We start from the raw sequence: 16,095 nt of genomic DNA on the forward strand, positions 1-16,095 counted from the left end.
ATGAAATAAATTTTATAATGAAAACAAATTTTATTTTTTGTTGCATATATGATTGCCCTGTTTTTTTAGGTCTCTTGATCAATATTGATCAACGTGTCACTATTATTAATGAATTACTTAAGAGTAATGAATGTTATGGGAAAAAAAGTGGGGAGGGGGCATCCCCCCCCCCAATACTACGTGTCTGTGGTGCCTTTTAATGCAGGCAAACTGTTAACTACTTCAAGGTGCTATTAATTTAAAGCAGCTTCAATAAGTTAAAAAAATAAAATCAAGTGCATTCTTAATACTATGGCATATTAACAAGAGAGAGAGAGAGAAAAATGCGGAGTCAGCAAACATGCGAGTGGCGGAACCTCACTCTTGGAATAATTTATAGAACTGGGAAGTATGAAATAGAATTCTAGACGTTTCGTGACCAAGACGGTTCGTGACCCGGACGTTCCGAGACCTTATAAGATTTTTCGTGACCAAGATTATTTTTTGCGTAATTAATAATGTAATACAGTTAATCAATTCCTAATAAATCAGAGGAAATGCGGATTGATCGTACGTGATATCGTGAGTAAGTAAAACTTTTTCATGGATGATAAAAAGTAAGTTTAATTCGTCATTTTTATATGATGTTAAATTATTTGATTAATAAATCTAAATAAACTGTAGCATTGTAGTTATAACATAATATGAAATTAGTTCTATCATGTCGATGATAATATGGTATTCCGGTGTCTTTTCATTAACGTTATATAATGGATACCATTGTACCTAGTGTGTATAATTCTAACATTTCAAGACTTGTACCCTTATCATATTTATTAGGAAGTTGTCTTCATTGTCATTGTTAATCATATAAACCCATGTTTTATGTTTTAAGGCTGGGTGGACATATTATGCATTTAGGATCATATATATCTTATATATAATTAGTATCTTGTTGCTTGGGTGTCTTTTTTGACAATAATTTATATATTTCTTCTTCTCATCGAAGTCAGTATAGTACAATGTACTAAAAAACCCACTGTGACAGGCATCCTACCTTCTTTATCATTGACTTGGCCATGCGCGGATCCAGAAAATTTTTCCAGGGGGGGGGGGTCCGAAGGATAATTGTGTTTGCCAGGGGGGTCCGAGGCATATTTTCGCGATAATTTTACTATGTAAATTTAATAAATTTTCATTTTCCAGGGGGGGTCGGGACCCCCCCCCCCCCCCGACCCCCCCCCTCTAGATCATTATTTAACATTATGAAGGAAACAAATTCAATGATAAGTTGTACTCATTTAATATTTAATAAAGCTATAACAGGCATAGAAACAGTAAGACATGACATTATTTAGAGGTTATTAAATCTGTGAAATAACAATACTAGTACTGCATCTACAAACAGCTATAAGCACTACATATCAAAACATAATGCATAATCAAAATCAGCATTACACATCAAAACATTATGCACATCAAAATCAATCACATGCGCATGAACAAATAACGGTTACATAACAATTTTGTTATTTTAAATATATGTGTTTATAATGTAAAAAATATATTTTACTTACCATTCATGTTGTCTTCGCTGTTGTCTTCTTGAAGTCGCAAGAAAAAGTGACATTGGGAAGCCCATGTGTTAACAAGGTCTCTTCATTAACCTCCTCATAATTAGTACCTCACCCCTTCTATGTGTACGGGTAATACACCGTCTAATAGCACCTAGTAGCCCCTTCCATGTATACTAGGAATACCCCGCTGTCATCTTGTTGTTTTAGCAATTAAAAGATAACACATGCTTAAGTACAGTACCTTTGATTGTTTATACGTAATTATATTACTGTTCTATATAAGAAATAAATTAATATGTTTACAAATCTACCTTATTTCTTCGTGTTTATATTTAATTATTATATTAATCATATATATCCTCTTTGTAGTTAGTTGTTTTTAACTGCTTTTATTCACGGAATAACGTTACGTGAATTTTTTTTTGTCACAATTGCATAATGGTTTTGGTTTTGTGTTTCTTCGATGTTTTTTTTTTTTATATATGAGTTATGATAATAAAAAAATAACGAGGTTTTGTATTTCCCAACGGTTTAATAAAGAAATATTTATCAAGTCCCTAAACGTCGTAATGTAGGTCACGAAAGATCCAGGACCCGAAAGGTCTGGGTCACGAAACGTCTTGTGAACCAAGTCACGAAAGGTCCGGGTCACGAAAAGCCTTGCATCCATGAAATACACCTATACCTGAACGCACCCAAATGACCCATATTGTATCGCAAACGTTACAGTGCTTGTATTTCAAATCTAAACACTTGATAATTTATGGACCTGAAATTATTGTTCATATATAAATCTTGTGTAGTTCACAAATTGAAAAAGAAATCAGTTGGTTGTGTTTAATTTGGATTATTAGAGAAACTTGACGAAAACCGCTTGTGCGGTTTGCATGTGCACGGAACACACCCGTCGACATTCGATACGCCTCTAAATAGCGTCGTAGGGTCGAGAACGTCAAAGGTGTACCGAAAGTCATGTTGACAATTGATTTCCGGTTGGAAATGGCGAAGACGTTCCAGGGAAAATATTTCTTGATAAAGTAGTTAGTATTTATTTTCTAAACCTTTAATTTTTATTGCTTGATTAAACACACATTCGTTTAAATGTTTTACAAATGATCTCGAATTATTTGTTGACTGTCAAATTATAGATCTGTCTTTTATATGGACGTGAAACATAAGAGTTAGTCAGCAGGTTGGGGCCAATCGCCCAAATGTGATATGATCATGATAATGGCCCGTTTTGGGATAAAATAGCCAAACAGAATATAAATTTATATTGCCAGAAAGGAAATTTTTGATGTGGTAATTTTTTTATATAAATCCGTATTAATGTACATCAAATTAAACAACTTTTAGTTAACAAGTTTTCCTATAAGCCTATACAATGTCATGTAGTTCGTAAGATTGATCCCAAAAAAGTTTGGAATATAATGAGGGATCAATCTCCGTAATAGTACGGTTACAGAAAAACTTGTTTACCAAAAGTTAAAACATTTCACCTCGGCCTATAAAAAAATTGTGTGTTTAATTAGGGTACTAACACTGATGAAAAAAGTGTGACTAAAATTGGTAGCGAAACCTGGGCCAGGCAGGGATTTTCGAAAGTGAAAACCGGGTTTTTGTTGATTTCTTAGAAAATACTCGTTTGTTCTGTACGAAATTACAGGAATAAGGAACTCAGACACAGATATGAAAGGAGACGTGTGGTGTGTAAAATAAATAAAGACGTACTTATATATGTCACCGTTAGCTATCCGAAATAATTATTTCGGAGATAAAAAGTTTGTCCCGGGTAAACGTGTCCGGTTTTGTTCCATCCCGGGTTTATAATATTTGGCTATAATTTTATTAAATGATATTTATTGACAGAATCGTTGAATTATCTTAGTATCTAAACTTAAATAGCAATGATTTAATGCATAAGTTTCCAAATTAAACATGTAGTTCGCTTAATATCGCCAAAATTTGTAACTCGGGTTCGCTACCCATTTTAGTCACCTGAAAAATGAAAATCTGTAATAAATATTGAAAAACTCATTCTGTCATAATCAAAATTTCAGCGAAGACTAAACAAGATGTAATGAAGTATTCCTGCAAATTTCGTACAGAACAAACAAGTATTTTCTAAGAAATCAACAAAAACCCGGTTTTCACTTTCGAAAATCCCGGCCCGGCCCGGATTTCGCTACCCATTTTAGTCACTCTCATGAAAAAATTAGATTAGGTAGGTAGCCTAGGGATTTTTTTTAATTTTATCATATTTTTTTTCTGCATGAATCCTAAGAATGTTTGTTTGTGTCATATTTAAAAACAGATTTTTTAATAGAAATAATATAAATTCACAATCTGGTAAAAACAGACGTCTAAAAATGGTAGGATCGGATTGCTTTTCATTTCCCCTGGAGTATGGGTTTTGACTCTAGGGCAGGGCGAAAATGGATATATAGGTGCTAATGCATATAATGTTTAAAAATTATCTTATTTACTCCCACACACCTGAAAGGAAAACTGAATTCATGATTTTGTAGACCAGATCTTTTAGTTTTTTGCAAAAATTATAGGTTTCATAGTTCTTTTTGAAAGATTTCAGGCAGGAGGTGGTCGTCATTACAATTTTATAATTTTTCTACTCCAGAATGAAACCTAATTAATTAAATGCATATATGAGACTCCTCGACAAGTTTGTGTATGGGTTATATATGCTACTTAGGTGACCGTTAAGGCCAATTGGCCTCTTGTTTTTTATTGTGCTATTGATATTAAACACACATTTTTTTCTTTACAGAGAGTGATTTTTATAGAACTTGACTATGGCCACCTCTTGGCCAGAAAATAATCCCGAGACCTTGGAAGATCTGTGCTTGAAAGTTGCGGCAAAAAATATTGATGCATATGCCGATAAATCAATTGATGGCTACACACTTAAGGAAGGCATCTCCTTGCAGCATCCAAGTTTATGTGATAAACTATTCCAATCGATGTATGAAGAGTACCCAACAGATTTAGCGTGGCTGAAAATTTTCAGAGACACATCTTTGACAAGATTAAACAGAGTTAATTTATCTTGGCGGCGCATTGATACTAGAGATTTAGAATTTATATGCAAACACCCCATTCGAGAACTTGATTTGTCTAACTGTCACCTCAAATGGGAACATGTACTAATTATCAATAAACTCGGTGGAACACTTTTATCTCTCATAATTGATGATTCATTCGGACTTGTCCAAAGTTTAAGTGAGACCAAAGATTCTACACACGTAGATGAAGGAAAATTCTGTATAGAGTATGTCTTTAAGTGCCCAAAACTAAAGAAACTACTGCTAAGGGATGCTTATTTCAAGAATACTTCGATTGAGGATGGAACAAGTATATTACCAGCCATATTGAACCCATTGAAAAATTTGAACTCTTTAGATCTGTCATGTTGTGTTTTTGACATTGAACTTTTGGACTCTATAGATCAACTGGAGAACTTATGTTCCCTTTACTTAAGTGGAGTGAATATTGAGGATATGCTAGAGGCATTAAAAACTATTTGCAAAGCCAAAAAATTGAGGTAAGTTGAAGAGTTTTACAGAAAACCATTTACCAGAAATTAGCTATATCATCAGCAGCAGAAAGCCAAGGTCTGTCTTGTCTCTTTAACTTACATTAAGAGAAGTGAAAACAAGAGTTTTCGACGAAATTATTAAATATGTATATATATGCATGTAAAATTGCTCATAACTGAAGAAACCAATTAAAAATAAAGGAAGTCAAATTCATGCTTATTTTTGAACTGGTATAATAATGAACTCTGTAGATATCATCCTCACATATAGCTGCACCATTACCTGTTTTAGACACCTGGATTTATCTGGATCTGAGGATGCCCCTCAAACCCACAATCATCCTGGAGACTGTTTGTCGTACATAGCTGATAACCTTCCTAACTTGACCTCTCTGGATATTTCAGCTACAAATCTAGCTAGCTATGGGACGCAAGCAAGTAACAGGTTTGTAAATTTATTTTTAAGACAGCTGAATGGTCAGGGCTATTTTAAGGCTATAAATTACCTCTTTTAAACGAAGACCTCTGTATCAATATATAAGGAAATGTCAAATTTTAAATCCAAAATATTTAGAGTTTTTTCTTTACTAAATTGTAGTTTATGCCATAAATATCATTATGATGGGTAATATACTGACCACCCAGCCTCCTCAATGAAAAAATGTGTGGTACAGCAAAACAAACTTATGATCAAATCCATTCTTGTCACCTAGCTGGTTAAGCTAGGGATTTGTAAATGCTTTTCATGCTGTGGAATCATAAAATCTCATGAGGACCAATTCTGTGTTGCAGTTTTTCACAGGTTCATTGATTTGCATAAATGAAAACTGCATGTGTTTATTATTATTCATTATAATTAGTTCATTGAGGATGTACATTAATTTTGTGGATGAGGGGTTCCCACAAAATCCACAAAAATTGAGCATCAACAAATTCTAATGATTTCACAGTAGATGTATTTGCAAGTTTTGAATTGGAATCTTTTTCTTTCTTAAGAGAGTGTAGTATTCCTGGCCTGGAGGGAAAAGAATTAGAATTTCTTGGACTGATGGACTGTCCTGATAATCCATGTGAACGTCCAGACATACCAGCGAAACGGGTAATTATGTGACTTTAATTCAAATGTGAAAGATCTGAACCAGCAAAAAATAACAGTTATATAGTTAATATGTACCCTGAAAAATTTATTTTGTCAATGACTATTTAGTGTATACTAAGATGTTGAATTTATCGATAACAATTCTGATCTCTTTTGAGAAAAAATGATTATCAATCTAGCCAAATATTAGGCAAGTGCAGGTGGGGCTAATGAATTATCTACTTTTCCAAGCAAAGAAAGTTGATGAACGTTAAATTTTCCTGTTGGAACAGGTGACGGGCACTAACACAGAGGCTCAGGTCCTACTGGCTGTGAGAGTCTACAAAGACAAAGAGAGTCTCTTATCATCAGCCCTCAATCATCTCTTTCAAATGCTGCGCTATGAAGAAGTTCGGGATCAGTGCCAGGGTCTAGAGGTAATATGAAACAAAATCCAAACCACTGCACATCTTTCAGTGTCAGCTATTCTTAGATTGGCTCACTCCTTGTAGGGTCCTAAATGAATTATTCATTTTGTTTTGATATCTTAGTATGTTTAAATGTATTTCTGTATTTTCTTTGTAGCTGATCTTGGCTGGGATGAAGCATAATTGGAAAAATAAGCAGGTCCAGATTTCTGGCAGGTTTGTCATTTTGTACATACAAATGATACAGTTGTAACACCTCATTCATAATCATTAAAGTGAGATAGAATAAAATCAGTGATGGTAATAAGAAAAAACAACACTTTGTGAACTTGCCTCTCCATTATTTATTTCCAACTGTGATAATTTTCTAATCTTTCTTTCATAAAAGAAATATGTCTTATTTTACAGTGCTGCATTGTTCTACATTTTAAAAGGAGAGAATAGAGAGAAGGTCACTCATCTACAAAGGAGGTACATGCATAGTATAACAGTTTTTGCACACCCCCCCCCCCCGAAAAAAAAGAAAATAAAATCCAATCAATGTGCTTTATATAATCCAACTAAAATCTTGAAGTTTGTATGTTTTTATTATGAATAAAATACTTTTACTAATTTCAGGAAAGTAATTTTAACCCTACTGGATGCCATGGAACAGTTTAGACATGATCGCACAGTAGGTGCAATATGAATTACAACATCTAGAAAGAACTTGTAATACATGTGTTAAATTGTACTACTAATTGTGTTAAAGTTTTCCTAAACGAGAGAGAGAGAGAGAGAGAGAGAGAGAGAGAGAATTGGTAACATTAACATGTAAAGTCAGTATTTTAAATGAACTCTTAGTTTAATTTTTTATGAATGAATTTAAGGATAATGTATTTTCTTAAATTTTTAGATGTTGAGGAATGTCCTGTTGAATTTCTGTAGCATGCATCTTCCAGATAATTTGGTAAGAATTTGAAGAAGGGAAAAAATGAATCAAACTTTTGATAAAATGTTTCCCCTTAAAAACTGTTTTGTTCATTAATGTTAAATACTGCTTGATGTTACTGCTAGATAGTAATACCTTATTTGAAGACAAGAAGCCAGAAACAAGAAAGTGTTAAATAAAATCAATGTATATGCTTATGGTAATAGAGTTTTTTATCAAACTAAATACCGGTAATGTTAACATTGTAGACCTTTTGTCACCACCGTATGATTCGGAATTTGATGGAGGTAGTGGTTTCTGATAACCAGGAAGATTTTATCCAGAAGCTGGGGATCATCCTGCTGAACTGTTTAGCCTGCCAGGTGGATGGGGAAGAGAAACTCACATTTGGGGAACTAGGAGCTATTGAGGTATAGGAATGGGGAAGAGAGAGAGCTTATACATATTCAATTTGCATGGCTGTAGCATGAACTTTAGAAATTGTAAATCCCAAATAAGTTCACAGTTTACAGTGCCAAAGATACTAAATTGATACATGTATATAAACGTATTGATAAAATAAATGTACATTTTATGACACATTTAATTAGCACTTGCCTAATTATAGCATACTGGTTTTAAGTGCACAAGTATTGCACCATATTAATCAAGTACTATTTCATTTATTTTGAAAATTTGAAAGTTTTGTGAGTTTAACTCCTATTAGAATGCACAGCTACATGTATGTGGTCTTGCATTTGTGCATTTGGTCATTAGCATTCAATCTAATCTAAATGCATTTACTTCAGGCAATGCTGAAAATCATCAGAAGGAAGTTGGCTCTGAATCAATGTGATGAGAACATGGAAGTTTCCTGGAGCATGATGTGGAACATCACAGGTTAGTGGGTTTATCCACAGAAATTTTAGAACCAAGTGTAAAATTATCCATTTCTTGCCATCCCTTATTAAAAAAGCTACATACAGTAAAACACGCTTACAATGAAGTGCCAGGGAGGGGCAATTGTGCTGTGTTATAAACATAATTTGTTCTATTCTTTAGCTTCACCTAAACAATAAAATGATTTCTTTGATGATTTATTCGGGTAGAAAAAATTGCAGAAAAAATACATAACCCACGTTAGCGGGTTATGTAAATTTTTTCTGCAATAATCGCTACCTTTATAGCCCGCATGAATCATCAAAGAAAGCATTTTACTATTTATAGAAACCTTTTTCTTTTAACTATAAATTGATTATAAAAAGTAAGTAAAATTCACTAAAGAAACAGCCAAATCGTCTCCTATGAGACTCTGAGTCTGACATCATCATGATTATTTCATGCAGTCTGTGATTTTTCTTAGGTCACTGTAGGTTTCGACCAATCGAAGTTTCAGCCACTGTAAATTTCGATCAATCGATAAACGGGGCGTGTAGATTTCAGTCTGGCTGTTTCTATAGAGCTATGAATTAACGATAAGTTTCCGTAAGAAATAGAGGGAATAATACTTGGTAGATGTAAATATTATGTTTTAATCTTACGTGGAATGAAAAACACCTCACTATAAGTGTCAATTCATTATAAGCGTGTTCACTATAACCATGTTTTACTGTACACTGTATTTGGAAATTAAATGGATTTTTATTTAATACAAAAAGAGTTCAGAGACTTAAAAAATATTGTTTAATTGATACACATGTATTTTTTAAAACTTGATATAAATATATAATAGCTTCATTACCTTTTACAGATGAAACTGCTGAAAATTGTAAGAGATTCATCGACAACAATGGACTAGAGTTGTTTAAAAGTTGTCTTGTGGTAAGCAAAATCTTGTTGACTTTTTGTGCTGTTTGTCGTATAAAGTTTGAAGTTCGAATGTGGACGATAATCTCTGAGTGCTTGTTCTGGGAAGTGTTGCGAGTCCAATTTTTATGTAGTGGACTGATGATATAACCACTGTACTTATAATGTATAGTAGATAAAAGTAAGCAATCTAGAGGCATGGCTAGCAAAGAAGACATACAATTACTAGTAAATGTAACATAAAAGATTTGGAAGTTTCAACAGAAAGTATGCTGTTGAAGTTCATACTGCACTCTGATAAAGTTTTTGGATGATTTATTTTTTTCTTTCAGCGTTTTGCGGATAAAGAAGAGCTGTTGAGAAACATGATGGGTCTGATGGTAAGTACAGAATTCAGTCAAAGACGCCGCAAATACATCCTATTTAACCATTATTGTGTGTATGATTTCCTGGAAATATTGTTGTTTTCCAATGACTTACTGGTGAACTTTTTTCTCTGAAGGGAAATATCGCAGAGGTTAGAGAACTCAGGAAGAAACTTATGGAAGGAGACTTTATGGATATTTTCTGGTAAATATAGACTACATACATGTTAAAACTATCCCAGAAATGTTACAGCTAGGATATACACTTAGTACATGCTGAAAGTATACAAGTACCTAATAACTATGCCTGTACCAGTTCATGTATTTAAAGAAATCTTCTAAAACTAAGGTTTTCCTCTGTAGTAAGTTAATGGAATCTGAAATGGATGGAATAGAAGTCAGTTACAATGCTGTAGGGATCTTTTCCCACATCACAGCAGATGGGGAAAATGCATGGACTATTTCTCAGCCGACCCGGAATGAAGTGATGATGAGAATGATGAGGGCCATTAAGAGGTGGCCTCTGGAGAGTAGGAGGAATATCAACTACAGGTACAAAAACAGGAGAGAGAGAGAGAGAGAGAGAATATTCCAAAATTCCATTTGAACAAAAGGTGCATTGATAGGATTAGTATATAAAAACTGCAGTAGTATAGAGTGTAGGGGATTACTTGTAATATATGTGTTTATATGTAATACATGTATAAGTTTTAGATTTTTCATGGACTTGACCAGCAATTTTTGTATAACATCATTATCTGGCTGTTTAACCTCCTCTAATTCCTTCCTATGTACTGTGTTATTTGAGTGCTGTAATTTCTGCTACAGGTCATTTGGTCCCATACTAAATCTCTTGAAGGCGTTTGACACTCCTGCAGCACAGTACTGGGCTGTGTGGGCTCTCTGTAACCTTACCAGGGTTTATCGTAAGTGTAAACTTTTCTTTCTAGAGGAAATGGAAGTTTTGAAAACTGCGTGATGACTCAGGGGATTGGTTAGTTGGAAAATATTCTCAACTTATTTTCTTTAACAGATAAATTATGGGCTTGTTTTAATTGTGTATAGTATTTGTGTAAAACAAAAATGTATTACAACCAGGTCCTTTAAATTTATTCATGTGCTTATATTGAGTGTTATGTAAATTGCCTTTGTTTTTACAGCTGAGCGATACTGCAGGTTGCTAAAAAGTGAGGGAGGGCTAGCATTATTAGAGACAGTTGAAGCAGATCCCAGAACTCTGGAGGAAGTGAAAACACTAGCACACACTGTGATAGAACAAGTTCGAAATGGTCCAGAGAAAGTGAAAGCAGAAAGTGAAAGTAACCCAGAGGACCAATCAGACGACTGATAAAACCTTTCCCTCTTCTTTATTTTTAATAACCCTTTTTTTATCATCTTTACATTTGTTAATCTAATGGGAAGGGGGGGGGGGGTCATATTTGTACGTACTATATCTTTATACTAAAAAATTGTACTTTTTGATTGAGATATTAGATATTAATTTTGCTCTGCAGTATTTTTTTGAATTGTTTCTTGCAATGCTGTTGCATTTGTTTGATACACGCATCTACCATTACACAAGTTAAAATTAAACTTTTATGGATTGATCAATAATAAGAATTTTGAGATATTTTTTCCTGCTTCAGTTTTATTCTTCTTGCTGCTTGTTTTGAAAATGCTCAAAAAATACTCATTTTATTATTAAAAGGGGAATTTTATTGCTTGATGAAATTGGCATGTCATTTCTCTTTTTTTTTTTGGAGTGTGTTTAAAGACAGTATATATGATTGTATATGTATGAATATTGAAGCATTCTTTTCAGATGAGGAAAACCATCTCATGATGAAGTTATCTGTAAGTGCATAGTGCATGTATCATGTACTAACCGTGTTAAAATAAATCAAACAAGATATTTGTATTGTTGTCATTTCCCATAGGCACATTGTGCAGATATTTGAATTAAACACCATTGCCTAATCCTAGAGTACGTCATACTATAAACCAACTTTAAATCATTTCGCAAAGTTCTTGTCATGAGTGTCCTGTCGTATGTTTCTAGTATATTATTTTCCCCGTGATCTACTCATTGATTGCAAAAATTAGATGCCGCAAACCAGTTTTTCCCTGGTAATTAAATCACACAAAAAAATTGTCACAAATAAAGTTGATTTACAGTATAAGGTGGGAACTTTACATTGATGATACCGGTACACAGTACGTGTATTGTGGAACTTATTTTACCAGTTTGCTCAAATTCTTAACATCATTCTGATGCTAATTTTTTTCTACACGATAGTTTTGTAAATGCATTTCAAATTTGAACTATTATGACTTCTTCATTATTATCAATTGAGTCTGTCCTATGGTTTTTAGCTCATCTGGATAAAAAAATGGGTGCTTGTAGTTTACCCTCTGCACACTGGTGTCCCAAGTTTTTTTTGTTCAAGGATCCCTAGAGCTTCCCCTTTTTAACAAGACATCTTTGTATAATGCATCAAGGGTGTCAACAGTACCAGTCAAGTTTTGAATGCAGCCTTTTAATAATTTTTTTTAGATAAATAGCTATGTTCAACTGTTTTGGAGCAGGTTTCATTCTTTAGCATCAGTAAACCCGATCTGAACAAAATTTATAAATCTTCTCTTGGTTACCAGTAATCAATATTATACACACTTCAGATGCTGTATTGCCTTTTTTTCTACATGAGGAACATATTAATGTTTTTGAAACTTCCACTCCTACCATGCTTATTTATTCAAATTCATACATTATGAATAGCTGGTTTATGCGACGAAATCCAAACAGTCGTTTTCACTAGGACAGAGTGAATCATCAGAACTCCTACTCTTTAAATATCTATCAGAAGATGGCCTAGCCACAAAAATGACCATTATGAATTTAAATTATTAAACATGGGTACAAATTGTAACCCAGCTATTGTGAGTAACATATTTTTTGAGATTTACTACCATTTGTCAAGTTAGTTTTTACAAAATTTAAAGGTATATTTTCATAATCTTTCTAATTTGATCTGCATTATTTAATTGGTGTTTCAAATTCATATCACTAATTGAATAAAAAGAGAACAGAAGTGGGTTGGAAATGTATTTATACACAATCAACAATGTTCATACAAAAAAGTATGATTCATAAAAATAAACAGATTGTACAATGTAAAACAAAAAAGTTATCACGTTCAGTAAGTCTTTTTTTTTTTTTTTTTTTTTACATAATAATCAACTGATACAGTCAATGTAAAAAACTTGAACCTTGGTGTAACAAAGCATGTCGGCAAAAGCACTTCCATTGTAAGAGCTAATGATACATGATAAAGAAACTTATGATATACATGTATTTGCAGAACTGTAGTTCCTGTAGATAAGCCAAGAAATCATCAAGTGTGGTGATTGAACAGGAAGTACAGTTCTATAATAATGTATATGAACAAAGGTTAACACATAAATGCAGAATTATAACACATCAATACATTGTATATGGAATCAAATACCAGGTTTGTATGAAATTATCACTAAATGAAGTCAACAACAATTGTTTTTCATGATGAGAACTGCATGGACATGTAATGAAAAGAAGAATATGTTTTTGTCAAACTGGTATGCACAAAAGTTGCTGATATGTACCATATGGTTGCATTCATGTTCACAGATATTCTTGATTGTTTAAAAAAAAGAAATGATACAACAATACAATAAAAACTTGGATCTGGCAAGGAATCTTACACAGTGTGGAGTGTATGTACTACACAGTACACATACGTCCATTTGTTTCTAAAATTGCATTTGGTTTTGCATTCATTGTCAAAAATGTATACCGGTATGTAAAACATTTTCGTGATTGAAGTTTCCTTTGGAAGACAGAAATGTTTGATAATGCCATGACATGACACCATCAATAAATCATACTGAAGTTTTGTACGAATGGCCATCTTTTTTTCGTTTGTATTGCATGTGATCAAAATTTGGTGACTTCCACTTGAAGAACGGCTGGACTGTCATTGGCCAATTTGTCAGCACACAATGGTGGACTAGTCTGAACCAATGAACAAACTGGAATATCTTGGACAGGGGGCACTGTGTTGTCTGTCTGATCAGTCATTTTGTGAGGAATCTGGAATTCAGAGGAAGAATTGGTTTGGATGTGTGAACCATTTGATGAAAGGTTACTGCCTGCTACTGCATTATAATTGGGCTCACAATGATCAGTTTCATCTGTAGATACTGGCTCTTCTGCTTGGTTCAAGGAATGCCTTACATCTGTTGGGTCTCCTGGATTAGGAACTATAGGACTTGTGGAACAACATGGTAAGTCTGACTCTGTGAGACGATTTGGACCTGGTTGATTATTGGACTCTGGCTTTTTTGGGGTGCTGCTCTAAAAGGGAAAAGTCAAAATTAGTGTTGAATTGTCAAAAACGTCCTGTTTACGAATGTTAAATGGTGCGGTCACACAAATGCGATTTTTCCATCCGATTTCCTCATCCAATACACTTTCCACTAAAAATCGTACCATGTGACCACCTTATTTGAAAGCAAAGTCTAAAAGTCAACTGAAAATTTTATAGTAGCTGATTTTCAATTGACCTTCTAGTATGAATTGTGATGTCAGAATATTCATGATAATCAGATTGATATGATTGAAAATCCATTACAAAATCGTATTGCATGATTACCTCAACAGTTGATTAAACTCAGCAAGTCTATAAAGCACAGAAAAAGTCTAACTATGACAGTAAAGAGCTCCCATAACTTACATATGAACAGGAGGTAGATGGGTGCTTCTTAATGACAGGGTCAGTCTGTGTTGCCATGTCTTTCATCTCCACAGACTTCTTTGATGCCTTCTGTACAATCAACACATCTGTGTCTGCATACATCGGCTCATTGGGTCCACATGCCACTGCCTTCTCTATTGATACTATACAGAAAAGGATTTGTTCTCAAAATTACTCAGCCTTTACTACAGTCATTTAATGGGATGTTACTGTGTAAATGCTTTTCAGTTCAATGTTGAAACAACCAAACTGTTTGATATAATGCTGTAAATGAGCACCAAAATGTCTTTATTTCATTCATTATACATGTATAAAATAAAAATCAGAAAACTAATGGGAATGGAATTTGAAATTTAAAAACATACGTCTGGCACGTAGAATCGTTTTTGAAAGTCGGGGGGGGGGGGGGGGGGGGGGGGGGGGGGGGGGTCAGATTCATCCACAAAAACTTGACAAGCAAAAAAAAAGAAAAAGGAAAAGGTTGGGGGGGGGGGGGGGGGGTGTGGGTGGGCCAACTCCATCTTCATTCAATTTTTTTGAATGTAAATTTAAGAAAAATCTTTGCTGCCCAAAAAATTGGGGTGGGGGGGGGGGGGGGGGCAGCCCCCCCTGATGCTACGTGCCTTTACGTAGAAAATAGATACCAGCATGAAGACATCAGAACCTACCATGAACTTGTTATGTTGTTGAGCAATAAGTAAACACACAATGATCAAGCTTACCAATAGATTGATGGCACTGGGGGTTGCTGTAGGCATGGTTTAGTATGGCTCTTTCTCTCATGTCTCTGGGTTTCTTGGGGGAGAGGGATTTAGGCAACAAGCTAGCTTGGGAGGAAAGACTAGGAACCTTCACACCAACAGTTGTAAAATCCACATGGTCTATAAGAGCAAATATCAAATCAATTAGTTTGGGGAATACTTAGTTACTCTCTCTCTCTAAAAACCATGCTGCTTTGTGTGCGGTAAGTTCTCAAACTAAGTTTTGATGATATACCTGTCACTGTGTGGAGAGGGGAGTTCCCGACGTCCACAGCCAGTGTGGTGGTGTTGACTGCTGGGTAATACTCCACGTTCTTCCAGTTCTGCTCCAGGGCTGGACCCCAGCTAGACTCTGCCTGACACAACTTTTTTACTCTCTGGAAGCAAAATTATACTCCAATTGTACTTTTATATAGAATTTTTTTATTCCTTAAAAATGTTGTCTGTTCAAAGGACAAAAAAACCAATTTCAATATTTATGGTGTAATAAACTTGGTACCTGCTTAAACTTGTTTATTCATATAAAGGTCGAACAAGAAGTTCTTAAAAGCATACATCTATAAACAGTTTCAATTTTACAGACAAAATCAGTCATTGACTCATCGGGCAAAGTTGGCAAATTAGAATATATTCAAGTCTGAAAGAAATTCTAGTTGTGTACCTTGAAAACTTGCCCTTTGCCGAGTGCCAGTTTACACACTATCCAGAGAGGAATGGCTAACACAGGAATGCTTGTGATGATGAAGCCCAGGACCTCAGACCAGGGCGGATAACTCTGGGTATTGTACTTGTCTGATAAAGACTTGTAACCAATGGCAGAAAATATGATGATGAACTGAAACGCACAA

The 16,095-nt window shown here is 34.3% G+C and overlaps 2 protein-coding genes across 7 annotated transcripts in view; one reads left to right on the forward strand and one right to left on the reverse strand.

Annotated features, from left to right (window-relative positions):
• The first annotated feature begins 2,474 nt into the window (after positions 1-2,474).
• Positions 2,475-11,610, forward strand: LOC128156627 (protein zer-1 homolog). Of its 3 annotated transcripts, none has more exons than XM_052818845.1 (17): positions 2,475-2,593; positions 4,342-5,115; positions 5,402-5,554; positions 6,106-6,208; positions 6,481-6,624; positions 6,773-6,831; positions 7,024-7,086; positions 7,234-7,288; positions 7,511-7,564; positions 7,795-7,956; positions 8,335-8,425; positions 9,276-9,346; positions 9,664-9,711; positions 9,834-9,901; positions 10,060-10,248; positions 10,525-10,622; positions 10,857-11,610. In XM_052818845.1, the coding sequence occupies exons 2-17, from the start codon at positions 4,367-4,369 to the stop codon at positions 11,042-11,044; spliced, it is 2,295 nt and encodes a 764-aa protein (XP_052674805.1). In that variant the 5' UTR covers positions 2,475-2,593; positions 4,342-4,366; the 3' UTR covers positions 11,045-11,610. The 3 variants fall into 3 exon arrangements, with proteins under 3 accessions (XP_052674805.1, XP_052674804.1, XP_052674806.1); XM_052818844.1 differs by having other exon boundaries at positions 2,489-2,596; XM_052818846.1 differs by lacking the exon at positions 2,475-2,593 and adding an exon at positions 3,660-3,780.
• A 1,176-nt stretch (positions 11,611-12,786) lies between these two features.
• The window catches only part of LOC128192065 (uncharacterized), a 63,784-nt gene continuing 60,475 nt past the window's right edge, over positions 12,787-16,095 (reverse strand). For 3 of the 4 annotated variants that reach the window (XM_052864493.1, XM_052864492.1, XM_052864494.1), the window contains 5 exons: positions 15,909-16,082; positions 15,483-15,624; positions 15,209-15,367; positions 14,466-14,629; positions 12,787-14,086 (listed from right to left, as the gene is read on the reverse strand). In XM_052864493.1, coding sequence (XP_052720453.1) covers positions 13,667-14,086; positions 14,466-14,629; positions 15,209-15,367; positions 15,483-15,624; positions 15,909-16,082 — 1,059 coding nt within the window. In that variant the 3' untranslated portion in view covers positions 12,787-13,666. The remainder of the gene's footprint in view (positions 14,087-14,465; positions 14,630-15,208; positions 15,368-15,482; positions 15,625-15,908; positions 16,083-16,095) is intronic. The other variant, XM_052864495.1, reaches the window with a different exon arrangement.

The sequence above is a fragment of the Crassostrea angulata genome, chromosome 7, assembly GCF_025612915.1.
Source record: "Crassostrea angulata isolate pt1a10 chromosome 7, ASM2561291v2, whole genome shotgun sequence".
NCBI classification, from domain to species: domain Eukaryota; kingdom Metazoa; phylum Mollusca; class Bivalvia; order Ostreida; family Ostreidae; genus Magallana; species Magallana angulata.

Excerpts from the sequence above, each read along its gene's own strand:
- LOC128156627 (XM_052818845.1), top strand. The coding sequence starts at position 4,367 with ATGGCCACCTCTTGGCCAGAAAATAATCCCGAGACCTTGGAAGATCTG. Across the intron at positions 5,555-6,105 it reads GGGACGCAAGCAAGTAACAG|AGAGTGTAGTATTCCTGGCC; the intron begins GTTTGTAAATTT and ends TTCTTTCTTAAG. Across the intron at positions 7,957-8,334 it reads GGGAACTAGGAGCTATTGAG|GCAATGCTGAAAATCATCAG; the intron begins GTATAGGAATGG and ends CATTTACTTCAG.